At 41.4% G+C, this 13,280-nt stretch overlaps 1 protein-coding gene across 12 annotated transcripts in view; it reads left to right on the top strand.

Annotated features, from left to right (window-relative positions):
• SH3D19 (SH3 domain containing 19) overlaps positions 1-13,280 on the top strand; it is a 195,416-nt gene that overhangs the window by 163,742 nt on the left and 18,394 nt on the right. For all 12 annotated transcript variants that reach the window (XM_037992782.2, XM_007999983.3, XM_073017673.1 and 9 more), the window contains 5 exons: positions 1,846-1,907; positions 3,269-3,533; positions 7,159-7,227; positions 7,393-7,533; positions 12,235-12,307. In XM_037992782.2, the coding sequence (XP_037848710.2) occupies positions 1,846-1,907; positions 3,269-3,533; positions 7,159-7,227; positions 7,393-7,533; positions 12,235-12,307 (610 nt within the window). The remainder of the gene's footprint in view (positions 1-1,845; positions 1,908-3,268; positions 3,534-7,158; positions 7,228-7,392; positions 7,534-12,234; positions 12,308-13,280) is intronic.

The following is a 13,280-nucleotide window of genomic DNA, read 5'->3' as shown; positions in this document are numbered from 1 at the left end:
TTTGGCTCATTTATAAGAAGGAGGAAAACAGTCTGAAGTAGGCCAAAGATTCCCAAGCTTTAATTAAACCTCCTTTCCAAAAAAAAAAAGTGTAATTTAAAGGGTCAGCATTTTTTTTCTTATGAAGTTTTAGAGAAATATTATTTCCTGAGTGTTAGTGTTGGGGACTTAGAAAGTAGGAAAAGTGGGGGAAAAAAAAAGACAGAATTAGAAGAATTTAGTGAGGGACTAGGTGTGGTGGCTCACGCCTGTAATCTCAGCACTTTGGGAGGCCAAGGCAGGTGGATCACTTGAGGTCAGGAGTTCGAGACCATCCTGGCCAACATGGTGAAACCTCATCTCTAGTAAAAATACAAAAATTAGCCAGGTCTGTGGTGCACACCTGTTGTCTCGGCCACTCGGGAGGCTGAGGCAGAAGAATCCACTTGAACTTGGGAGGCAGAGGTTGCATTGAGCTGAGATTGCATCACTGCACTCCAGCCTGGGGAACAGAGCGAGACTCTGTCTCAAAAAAAAAAAAAAAAAAAGAATTTTGTGAAGGCTTTTTCCCCCTCCCAAAAAACAGAAATTTTGGCTTTGAGATCCTTTGGCTTCCCACTCACAGAGAATCTGAAAATATTCTGCATGTATTACCCTCATTTCCCAATCCTTAGGCTATAACATGTTCAGAAAACCTGTTTAAATGTAACAGTTTGAATCCCTTCCCCTACAGAAATCTTCCTATTAATCTCCACACTTCCAATTTCTCTCATCTACCGTTAGAATAAAACATTCCGACTGTACCTTTTACTTTTCACATTATTCTCCTTTTCCTTTTTTCTACAAAACTCTTTTACCCCATCCAGCCCCTTTGCTGGAGTGGTACAAGCACACTGCTTTCTTGGACCTTAACTATTTCTCCTCACATGCCTTCCTCTCAGACCATCCTGCAAGCTTCTTTTACGTTCCCACCTCCTTCTAGTTCAAAACCCACTGCAAATTGTTGAAACCAAACAGTGGTGAGATAAGATCTCCCTATTCAAAGCAAAACCAACTAGTAACCACCCCACTCACTGTGTGTTTAAACTTAGGAGCAGTATGTTTCTTATGTGTGATCACGGAATGAATAAAGAGGAATGAATAAAGACCATATATATCTATCTAGATTAGATAGATAGATAGATAGATAGATAGATAGATAGATAGATAGATAGTTTTTTTTGTTTTTGTTTTTGTTTTTGTTTTTGTTTTGAGACGGAGTGTCGCTCTGTTGCCCAGACTGAAGTGCAGTGGCATGGTCTCGGCTCACTGCAACCTTTGCTTCCCGGGTTCATGCCATTCTCCTGCCTCAGCCTCCCGAGTAGCTGGGATTACAGGTGCCCACCACCATGCCTGGCTAATTTTTTGTGTTTTTAGTAGAGATGGGGTTTCACCATGTTAGCCAGGATGGTCTTGATCTCCTGACCTCATGATCCACCCGCCTCCCAAAGTGCTGGGATTACAGGCGGAGCCACCACACCTGGCCAAGAACATATATTTTTCAATTCTCTTTAGGGCCTGCTTAAATTTTCCCTTAATATCTCGTGAATCCACTGAGTGCATGACCATACAGTGCAATTGCTCAAGCTGTGGTCCACAATGGGAGACTGGTTTCTTCCTGTCAGTATTTTGACTTGTATTAGGACATGAATAATTTAGGCAGAAGTAAGTTAATATTGTTTAATGCTGAAAACTCTTTTAAGCTACTTTCTATAACTCAACTGCATTTCTGCTGGTAGATCCAGCCAAAAGGTTGTCCAGAATTTCTCTTGACAAATTCTTGTTTCAGATTAACCTTAACTAAAAAGCATTCTCTGCTGCTTGCAGGAATCCAACCACCCGGGTCAAACAGGAGGTTTTGTGCGAGGACCCCCAAGGTTGCCACCGAGGTAAGTAAATGTGGGAAAAGTTAAGAGAAAAATTAATGACTCAGAGACCCAGCTCTCTTTTTTACCACAAAGATTGAGTGTTGTTGGCCTTGGATCTTTTTTTAGCGATGAAATAATCTCACCAGTTCACCCAGGCCCCTAATCCACAGTCTGCTTATAACGGTAGGTTGTGGGAAGCTCTGCTCCCTTTTTACACAGTTCAACTCATAGAGCATTCATTTCCTCAAATAAATGAACAAGACTCATTTCTGAACTTAAAACAGCTCCACTTCTAGAATATACATATACATATACATATACATATACATATACATATACATATACATGCCCACTGACACCCTCCTGATTAAGAAACTGGTTTTTGGCATTTCCAAAGGGGACTGGCTTTGTGAGCTCAAAGGTAACTGCCTTCTGAGTTCCAGAGCTGTTCAAATAAAGGGCTGTAATGCTATCAGAAGACATTATTACTATGTTGAAATTTATTTATTTATTTATTTATTGAGACGGAGTCTCGCCCTGTCTCCAGGCTGGAGTGCAGTGGCGTGATCTCAGCTCACTGCAACCTCCGCCTCCCGGGTTCAAGCAATTCTCCTGCCTCAGTCTCCCGAGTAGGCTACAGGCCTGGGACTATAGGCGTGAGCCATCATATGCAGCTAATTTTTGTATTTTTAGTAGAGATGGGGTTTCATCATGTTGGCCAGGATGTTCTCGATCTGTTGACCTCGTGATCTGTCCGCTTGGGCTTCCCAAAGTGCTGGGATTGCAGGCGTGAGCCACCACGCCCGGGTGAAAATTACTTCTATCATAGAGATGAAGGAAAGGCTTTCAAAGTAATAGTTGTCCTATCCTTTCAGAACTAGCTTTCTTTATATTAATCTAAATTAGAGTTTTAATAGTAACACCTATAACGTGAATATTAGGGGATTTTGATGTTCCTTTTCTAATCACGTACAAGACCCCAGCACACATATATCATATCTTATAAGCTTTTCATCTCAGACTTTGGTGGAAAGTGCCTAGTTTCCAGAAATAGTCATGATGTGTTTAAGAGCAAATGGGACCTTAGAGAGCTCATGATAGTAAATGCTTGTTTGTCTTGAACTAATGAATCTCTAGTGCAAGATAAGAGGAAGCTGGAACATCATGGCATTTCCTCTAATAATGTAATGTTTAATGCAGCAGCAGTCGTTTGCTCAAAAATAGCATACACTGCGTGTTTCAGTAAATTGTGTTCCACTAGCAGAAAGCTCTGTGTATGTGTGTGTGTGTGTGTGTGTGTGTGTGTGTGTGTGTAAGACAGGACAGAACAGAATTTAATACTGATCAAAACACTGACTCGTGGCTACTACATTGATTTTCAGACCTGTGAATGGAAAAACCATTCCAACTCAACAGCCTCCAACCAAGGTGCCCCCTGAGAGACCACCTCCCCCAAAGCTTTCTGCAACCAGAAGATCTAATAAGAAACTGCCTTTTAATCGATCCTCTTCTGACATGGATCTTCAGAAAAAACAAAGTAACTTGGCAACTGGACTCTCAAAAGCCAAGAGTCAAGTTTTTAAAAATCAAGATCTGGTGCTACCCCCTCGCCCCAAACCAGGACACCCTCTCTACAGTAAATACATGGTAAATTTAGCTTTTAAAAATGTTCATGGTCAAGAGATGTGCCCTAAAGTATATATAAGATTCATTTATTCCTTAGAAAAAGATGATGGAACAAATGTGGAATTGTCCCTTGATGCCAAGAGTGCTTTAGATGAGTAGCCATAATAAATTCTAGGTCTTGGGCACGGTGACTCATGCCTATAATCCCAGCACTTTGGGAAGCTGAGGCTGGTGCAGCAGCTCGAGGCCAAAAGTTTGAGACCAGCTGGCCAACGTGGTGAAACTCTGCCTCTACTAAAATTACAAAAAATTACCCAGGCGTGATGGCACAATCTTGTAATCCTAGCTACTCAGGAGGCTGAGGCGTGAGAATTGCTTGAGCCCGGGAGGCAGAGGTTGCAGTGAGCCAAGATCGTGCCACTGCACTCCAGCCTAGGCAACAGAGCAAGACTCTGTCTCAAAACAAACAAAACACCTAGGTCTTTAAAGCAGGGTTTCATTATTAGGAGAAATGTAGGGAAAGGGGAGAGAAAGCCGGGCAGGCCAGGCTTATAACTTGCTGCCTGGCTGGACCAAACAGAAATTCTGAAAAACCTGACCCTGTGGGTAATACTAATGGGAGAACTCTGATAGATACTATAGTTTATATCTTTTGTTTTTCCTTTCATTTTAGAGTGTCGCACTATCACCCAGGCTGGAGTGCAGTGATGCAGTCATAGTGCACTGCAGTCTCGACCTCCTGAGCTCAGGGATCCTCCTGCTTCACACTCCTGAGTAGCTGGGGCTATGGGAACATGCCTCCTCTCCAGGCTTATGGTTTATATCTTGATGTAGTTTATATCTAATAACTCCTTTTCCCATTGAGTAAATTTTAAAATGAAGTAGAAAGTTCTTACTAAGATGGAGAGTTTTTCCCTCATTTTCCCCTTTTGTAAGCCTAATAATTATCATGGTCCATTTAATAGTTACCAGTCAGAAGTTTTCATCAATAGTTGAGATACTGATTTTGTTCTCTTTTAATGTTTTTCTCATCAAATGACCTAAACTTTTGTCTGCATTTGCCACAGTTAAAAAACAGAGTTGCTGGGTGGTGGCTCATACCTGTAATCCCAGCACTTTGGGAGGCCAAGGCGGGTGGATCACTTGAGGTCAGGAGTTTGAGACCAGCCTGGCCAACATGGTGAAACCTCTGTCTCTACTAAAAATACAAAAATTAGCTGGGCGTGTTGGTACACGCCTGTAATCCCAGCTACTCTGGAGGCTGAGGCAGGAGAATCACTTGAACCCAGGAGGCAGAGGTTGCACTGAGCCGAGATTGTGCCACTGTACTCCAGCCTGGGCAACAGTGAGACTCCATCTCAAAACAAAACAAAACAAAACAACAACAACAACAAAAAGTTGATGTGTTCTCTACATTGATCAGGTTAACCTGAAAGATGTAAAACAAATAAAAATGATAAGGAGGCCAGGAGCAGTAGCTCACACCTATAATCCCAGCACTTTGGGAAGCCAACTGCTTGAACCCAGGAAGTGGAGGTTTCAGTGAGCCAAGATCATGTCACTGCACTCCAGCCTGAGTGACAGAGTGAGACTCTTTTTTAAAAAAAATAAAAAATAAAAATGATCAGGAGAGCAGGACTGCTTACACTTTTTACCAATTGAATGACAGAGTAGCTTGTAACAAGAACAGCAATTAATAATTCTATATTGTGTTACTATATTTCTATCATCGAGCCAGGAATTATTTTTTCTTTAAGCTGTTCAGAGTTTTTAAAAAATCCTCTTTAGAGAAGGGTATAGACAAATAAGAAGGAGGCAGTATATTCATATATATTAATATTCATTTAAACTGATAAAACTTTAATTGCTAAAACCCAGGAGTGTTCTTTGGGATAGATTACTTAATTAATAAATAAAAACAGTAGTTGATGTATATTTAGTACTAATTATGAGCCAGGCGCTGTTTGAAGCACTTTATGTGTATATTAAATAACTCATTTATTCCTCACACCAACGTTGTGAGGTAGATATTATTATCCTTGAACAAGTGAGAAAAATAAGAAACAGAGACATAAAGTAACATGCCCAGGGTTGCAAATCCAGTTAATTAATGGTGGGAGCAAGATTTGAGAACAGGTCAACTGGCTCTGACACCTGCTCTTAACCATCATACCAATTGTAGCCTCTACTTGATTTGGCCATTCTGTGTCAAGAGCCCCTTTTCAAAGGGAATCAGATTTCACGTTTGGTTCTTGTCACGCATGTCTGTGTGAAGAGACCACCAAACAGGCTTTGTGTGAGCAACAAGGCTGTTTATTTCACCTGGGTGCAGGCAAGCTGAGTCTGAAAAAGGAGTCAGCAAAGGGAGACAGGAGTGGGGCAGTTTTATAGGATTTGGGTAGGTAGTGGAAAATTACAGTTAAAGGGGGTTGTTCTCTTGTGGGCAGGGGCAGGGGTCACAAGGTTCAGGGTAGGGAGATCAGGAGACTCATTTTCCGTGGGAGGAACATAACAAGGTTGATTGATTAGTTGGGGTGGGGCAGAAACAAATCACAATGGTGGAATGTCATCTTTTATGGTTCTTCAGTTGCTCCATACCATCTGGATGTACATGTGCAGGTCACAATGGCTTAACTTGGGCTCAGAGGCCTGACAGTTCTTAGCATAGTCGTATAATGTCAATAAAGCATTTTTAAAAACTCAATACATTCAAAATGATGGTACATCTAGAGCTGAATGTCCCGTTACAAAATAATTCTTTAAATCTTTCATTTATTGCCTGCCTATAGTACCATTAAATTGCTAGCCAGGAATCTGGGTACTCTGGAAGCCCTAGGAATCTGACAAAGATGCTGGGAAATGGCACCACCAAGCCAGCGGTACAGGGCCACATCCTTGCACTGTGGATCTTTGCTCCTGGGTGACCCAAGGCCCAGGCAGCCTTCTTCCCATGTTGGATGTGAGCTTGTGTGGTTACATTTCCAGGGTATGCCTTTTATATAGTACAGACCCTCTGGTGTGCACTCATCAGCTAAAATTTTCCAAAGCAGGGAACAGAGCCCCTTGGACAAGGTCTGGTACAGATGTAAAAACCATTCTAAGATCAGACAGAGCTGAGTGGACCAGGAAGTGGCTGGGATCAGGCCATGAAATGGATTTAAGTAGACACTTGGTATCAGAGAGACTCTAGGAGAAGAAGAGCTTCAAGGTCTATGGAAACAAGCAGGCAGGCAGGCAGTACACGGAGGGCTCCAATCACTGATCAGCCTTCAGAGGCCACCACTGTAAGAACCCTGAATTAAAGAACTGGCTGTGAGGTCGAGTGCTGGGTATTTCTCCTTCAAACCTCCAGGGGACTTGGTGGATCTTATCCTGTAGAATGGAACTTCCTGGTTATGGTCATTAAGGGAATGTTAGGCCATGTTCAGCTCTTGTGGTTCTATGGGCCCAACTCCAACTCCCAAGAGCCTCTTAACATCCATGAGAAACGACAGGCCCCGTTGATCTAGAGCATGATGAAGCTGGGTGAGTTTAGCTGCTGGAGAAGGTGCTCTTTAGGCACACACATGCCAAATTCCTAAATGATCAGTAACGTAAGAGGAGGTTATTTGATTGTGAATAAGCCTTTTATTGGTTTACATTTAAGCTGTCTGTGCCTCATGGAATTGCCAATGAAGATATTGTCTCACAAAACCCTGGAGAACTCTCTTGTAAGGTAAAGTAAAGCTCTTTCTTTACTGGTTAATGTAAAAAAAAAAAAAAAATTAATCCTACTATTACACGTTATTAAATGCTTTAGGCTCCAAAGATTAAAATGTGAAAAAGTAATAATGTTTTATTAAATAATAATTGCTTCAGAGAGTGGTATTGTACCTTACAGCGTGGGGATGTACTTGTGATGCTGAAGCAGACGGAAGATAATTACTTGGAGTGCCAAAAGGGAGAAGACACTGGCAGGGTTCACCTGTCTCAAATGAAGATTATCACTCCACTTGATGAACATCTTAGAAGCAGACCACACGTAAGGGATTAATATTGTTACAGCCCTCATATCACACGTAGCAGCACATTTCATGGAACTATTAATTACATCTCATCTTCAGGTTTTTATTAGCACATTTATTGTAACCAGAGTAAAAATTACAGTAGCATTTTATTCCACTTTTAGAATAAATTACTACTAAGAGACTTGCCGCTGCCATACAAATCACTTCGATACAGAGTGACTACCCTGTGTTTTGCTTTCTTCATAATGTGCTGACTTATAACAACCAGAATACTCAGTCATTAATTTTCAACTGTAAGAGCTGTTTGTTTTTTAAGTAACGTAAACCTGTTTACCAAAGTGTCAGAGAATAGTTTTCCAGCAGAATGGAAGTCTGACACTAAAAAGCACTTCCCTTTAAGATTTAAGCTTAATATAAACCTCATTTCTCTGATTATAGCTCATAAAACAATGAAATGTAATCCAACAACCTCAAGTCCCGATTTAGTGGAACCTGGGAAGATGCAATGGTTATTGAAAGTCATTTGTTTAGCAAGAAAAATGATGTTGAACAATTTGTAGGAGTATATTTTTTAAAGAGCTTCTTAAGTTATCCAGGTAAAATTTCACTATCTGTTAACGTAGTAAATATGAAAAATAGGCCAGGCACAGTGGTTCATGCCTGTAATCCCACCACTCTGGGAGGCCAAGGCAGCAGATCACTTGAGCCCAGAAGTTCAAGACCAGCCTGGGCAACATGGCAAAACCATGTCCCTAGTAAAAATACAAAAATTAGTCTGGCATGGTGGTGCATGCCTGTAGTCTCAGCTACTCAGGAGACTGAGGTGGGAGGATCACTTGAGCCCAAGAGATCCAGGCCGCAAGTGAGCCATGATTGTACCACTGCACTCCAGCCTGGGCCATAGAGCGAGACTCTGTCTTGAAAAAAAATACAAATAAAAAATGGAGTAAATATGAAAAATAATAGTAATCAAGTAAAATACTTGGTTTGCCATTTATCCCAGTTTTCATAATCTTTTCCAATTTTTTCTTCTTAGAAGGCAGTTTATCTTTTGAAGTTTGCTAAGAAACTGAAAAATTGTATTTGGAGAGCAGCGGAGATAGGTGTTAAGGTAGCTTCTGCTGGCATATGAAAATCCTTACTTTAACTCCCACGGGGAAAGTTCTCCTCTGACTCTTTTTGTCTGTTTTGGTACAGCATTATCCATCTGTCATAGCTGTCCTTCCTCTTTTCAGAACACACTCATGGCAACAGTGGGAGTTATACTGCCAAAAAGCTTTCCTTTGTGAAAAATAGAAGCTAAAAGCAAGTAGATTTTTTGTTTGTTTGTTTGTTTTTGTTTTTGTTTTTGAGACAAGGTCTCACTCCATTGGCAGGCTGAAATAAAGTGGTATGATCACTACAGCCTTGACCTTCCCAGCTCAAGCAATCCTCCCACCTCAGCCTCCTGAGTAGCTGGGACTACAGGCGTGCGCCACCATGCCTGGCTAATTTTAAAAATTTTTTGTAGAGACAGGGTCTCACTATGTTGTCAGGGCTAGTCTGAAACTCCTGGGCTAAGCCATCTGCCTGCATGGGCCTCCCGAAGTGTTCGGATTACAGGTATAGGTCACCATGCCCAGCCAAAAGTTAGTCTTTTATAACAGTGCAAAGTTCTTCCCACCTTAAATACCACCTTCTCATCTTTTACTATAGACTTGCAGAGAGCTGGCCTCTGATAGGCAGCTATTGGTGATAATGAAATGAATCCTCCTTTATGCTTCTGGGTTAATGGCTATTGTTACATTTTTAAAAAATAAAACTTACCTATTTGAAAGCCTAGTTTTAAGGTAATATCTCTACGAATGTGTTGTACTTTCCCCCTAACTTGGCAAACAGAAAATATTGAATGAACATGACCATTTGTGGTTGAATCAGAGAGATCATGGGAACAGTGGAAGGTTGTTGCCTGGTACGTGGTTGAGACCCTAGACCTGGGTTTCAGGGAGGTGGGATTTGGTTCCCCTTCCACCTTCTTCGGTGGTTATTTAACTTCTCTAAACTTTATTTTTTTAATGTGTGAGATAACTGCCCACAGAGTTGTCTTCAGAGTTGACAGATTATATGATTTTGTGTAAAAGTCCAGAATAGATAAATCCCTAGAAACAGAAAGTAGACTACTGGTTTTCCTAGGACTGAGGGGAGGGTAAATGGGGAGTGACACCTAATTAGTAGGAGGTTTCTTTGGGGAGTGATACAAATGTTCTGCACTTGGGTTATGGTGATGGTTGGATAATTCTATGAATATCCTACAGCCATGTTCACTTTCAGTGGGTGAATTTTATCATATGTGGGTTGTATCTCAAAGATGTTTTAACAAATTCATTGAGCTGATGCATATAAGGTATTTAACACAGTGAGTAGCACATAGTGAATGAGCAGTAAATATTAGTTATTCTTAATATTACAAAACCATTTGCATTAGCAGTTACAGTCCTTTGCATTATATTATATTTGTCTACCAGATACCTACCCCAGTGGTGTGGTCTGAATTGTATGGTCCCCTTGTTGTCAACCCTGTCTAGCCTGTTCCTCTTGCCCTTCACCTGCTAGGCTGGGTTGATGAGCAGCATTGCCGGTGATATCCATACATTGAAGGCAGAGAAGGGAAAATGTGTGATCGGGAGGCACAAATTATCCCCTCCCTCCAAGGCTTGGTTTATGTTTAGGCCTCTGGTTCATTTGGAGATTTCATGTTTGTGTTTGGTGTGTGGTAGGTCTCTGACATCATTTTTTCCAAATGGATAGCCATCTAGCCTAATACCACTTATTGAATAGTAATTCCTTTTTCTCCACAGATGTAAATCAGAAGAAAATGAAAATCACACATGCACATGTGTAATACATTATGTAAATAATAATTAATTTTTTTAAGTTTTTTTTTAGAGAGAGTCACTCAGTCATCCAAGTCAGAGTATAGTAGCACAGTCATAGCTCACTGCAGCCTCGAGTGCCTGGGCTCAAGAGATCTTCACACCTCTGCATCTCTAATAGCTGGAACACAGGGATGTATCACCATGCCTGGCTAATTTTTTATTTTTTTGTAGACATGGCATATCGCTGTTGTCCATGCTGAGTAATTATTAAAAGCCACTCCAGGCTGGACACGGTGGCTCACGCCTGTAATCCCAGCACTTTGGGAGGCCAAGACAGGTGGATCACCTGAACCCAGGAGTTTGAGACCAGCCTGGCCAACATGGCGAGACCCCATCTCACAAAATATACAGAAATTAGCCAGGCATGGTAGTGCACGTCTGTAGTCGCAGCTACTTGGGAGACTGAAGTGGGAGGATAACTTAAGCCCTGGAGGTCAAGGCTGCAGTGAGCTGTGATTGCGCCACTGCACTACAGCCTAGGTGACAGAGCAAGACCCTGTGTCAAAGAAAAAAAAGCCATGTCAGAACTAAAATATCTCAGAATTCATGAAATTTCCATAGTGTTCATTTATTTAGAGAAAAGCATTAAGCAGTCCATGAAAAAATGTTAGGGTCATCTTGGTAAGCCACTATAGTAAGCTACATTAGCCGTTAGAGTCTTGACTTAAGTTATATTTCAGTTTACCTAAGTTGAGAGAATGAAAGTTGTGTTTCTGCAGGGGCATTTTGGTTGAAAGAGCAGGTGAAATTTAGAAAAGATCTCAGCAAAGGTGCTGCAGGGTTGAAATGGAGTGGACCATCATTGACCGTGCACTCTGATCAGCCTGGTGCTTCATGGCCAGGGAAGGGCAGAGGTATCGAACTGTCAGGATGTCTCTAAGGGGACAAGAGTTATTAGAGGAGGTGAAGAGACAAGAAAGGGCACAAAAATCTGCCTTTATTTATTTCACAGGCTTGCCAGTGTTGAAGAGTGTTAAGTTATAACTCCAAATGATATCCTTCAGTGGGATTTGATGATGATGAGGATAAGCCTGTCTCTTCATGTAAAGAAACTAAGAATAACAATTGCTAGTCAATAAGAAGAGGTCACTCTTCAGCTTTGCCTTCTCCTCTGGCCAATCTAGGCCATTGGCTAGATGGATAGAGAATGTTAGATTATTTTTGCTAATTTATTTAGAACTACTCTTGGAATAAACCATTCGGATTAAATACAAAATGCAGACCAGGCATGGGAGGTAGCATTGCTTTCAAATTAGAAAAAGCACTTAGTTAAGGTAATAAATGAAATGGATTTTACTTTTTGTGAATTATACTTTTGTGGAAAGTCATTAGCTCCTTTCATTACAAAAGGCAAGAGCATAAATCATAGAACTTTCTTCCTTTTCCCATCCTAATAAAGACACAACTTTTAAGACTCCGTCTTGATCACAGTTTTAAGGAAAAAGCTACCCTTGAAAGGGAAAGAGGTCAAAAACCACTACTTCAGGGTAGAATAGGCACTGTTTAACAGTAAACAAACAGTTCCCTTTTGTTTCACTCTCTCAGTTTAAAAAAGCAAAAACAAAACACACTGGGGGATATTTTAATTGAGATTTTTGTCCTCCCTTGGCAAGGACACATTCTTCTTCAACTTGATAATAATTCCCTTGTTGGGCTTAGCTGTGTGGTTTGCATCTTGTACTCATAATGTAATTGTGTCAAGAGGACTCTAATGAGAAAAAAGAAATTGGTCTCAAAGTGAATAACAAATCCACCATCTATCCTGCACACTTCATTCACAGCCCTGTTTTCCCCCCTAAGGATCCAAGCCACGCTCAGAAGCCTGTTGACAGTGGTGCTCCTCATGCTGTCGTTCTTCATGATTTCCCAGCAGGTAAGGATGTAAATAATACAGTAGGAGAACCACAGGATCCAGGAGTAAGTCTTTCTCCCTGCCCTGGGGTTAGCCTCTCAAGGGCATCCTTCTTCATTTTCTGTGCCTGTAGAGTCCTAGACTAGATCCGGGACTCCACTTCAAGAAGGGTCGATTGTACCAGCCATTCCAGAAAGCTTAGTTGTATACCCTTGCCTTTGAAGCTCCCTGAGAAAGAGAGAGAGAGAGACTTTCCCTTACAGATGAACATTGCAAATTGCCTACCAGTCACAAACTTTTTAACTCTTTCAAAATAGTGGGTACTAATTAACAATTGTACTATGACTGGGCATGGTGGCTCACACCTGTGATCCCTGCACTTTGTGAAGCCAAGGCAGATGGATCACCTGAGGTCAGGAGTTCAGACCAGTCTGACCAACATGTTGAAACCCCATCTCTATAAATACAAAAAAGCAGCAGGGCGTGGTGATGCATGCCTATAATCCCAGCAACTTGGGAGGCTGAGTCAGGAGAATCGCTTGAACCTTGGAGGCAGAGGTTGCAGTGAGCTGACGTTGTACCATTGCGCCCTGGGCAACAAGAGCAAAACCCTGTCTCAAAAAAAAAAAAAAAAAAAGAATTGTAGTAAAGTTAATTCTAACATAATAACTGAAGTTCTTTTGTCCTCAAAGTTGTCTCAGCTGCTACTTACCTATGAGAGCAAAAAAATTTTTTTTTTTTTTGAGATGAGATCTTGCTCTGTCGCCCAGGCTGGAGTACAGTGGTGCAGTCACTGTAACCTTGAACTCCTGGACTCAAGTGATCCTCCTCCCTCAGCTTCCCCAGTAGCTAGGACTACAGGGGTGCCACTACACCTGGCTAATTTTTTTTTTTTTTTTTTTTTTTTTAGGGACATGGTCTCGCTATGTTGCCCAGGCTGGTCTTGAACTCCTGGCCTCAAGTGATCCTCCCACCTTAGCTTCTTAAAGTGCTG

Source organism: Chlorocebus sabaeus, chromosome 7 (genome assembly GCF_047675955.1).
Source record: "Chlorocebus sabaeus isolate Y175 chromosome 7, mChlSab1.0.hap1, whole genome shotgun sequence".
NCBI classification, from domain to species: Eukaryota; Metazoa; Chordata; class Mammalia; order Primates; family Cercopithecidae; genus Chlorocebus; species Chlorocebus sabaeus.
This window is presented reverse-complemented; position numbering and strand designations above follow the sequence as displayed.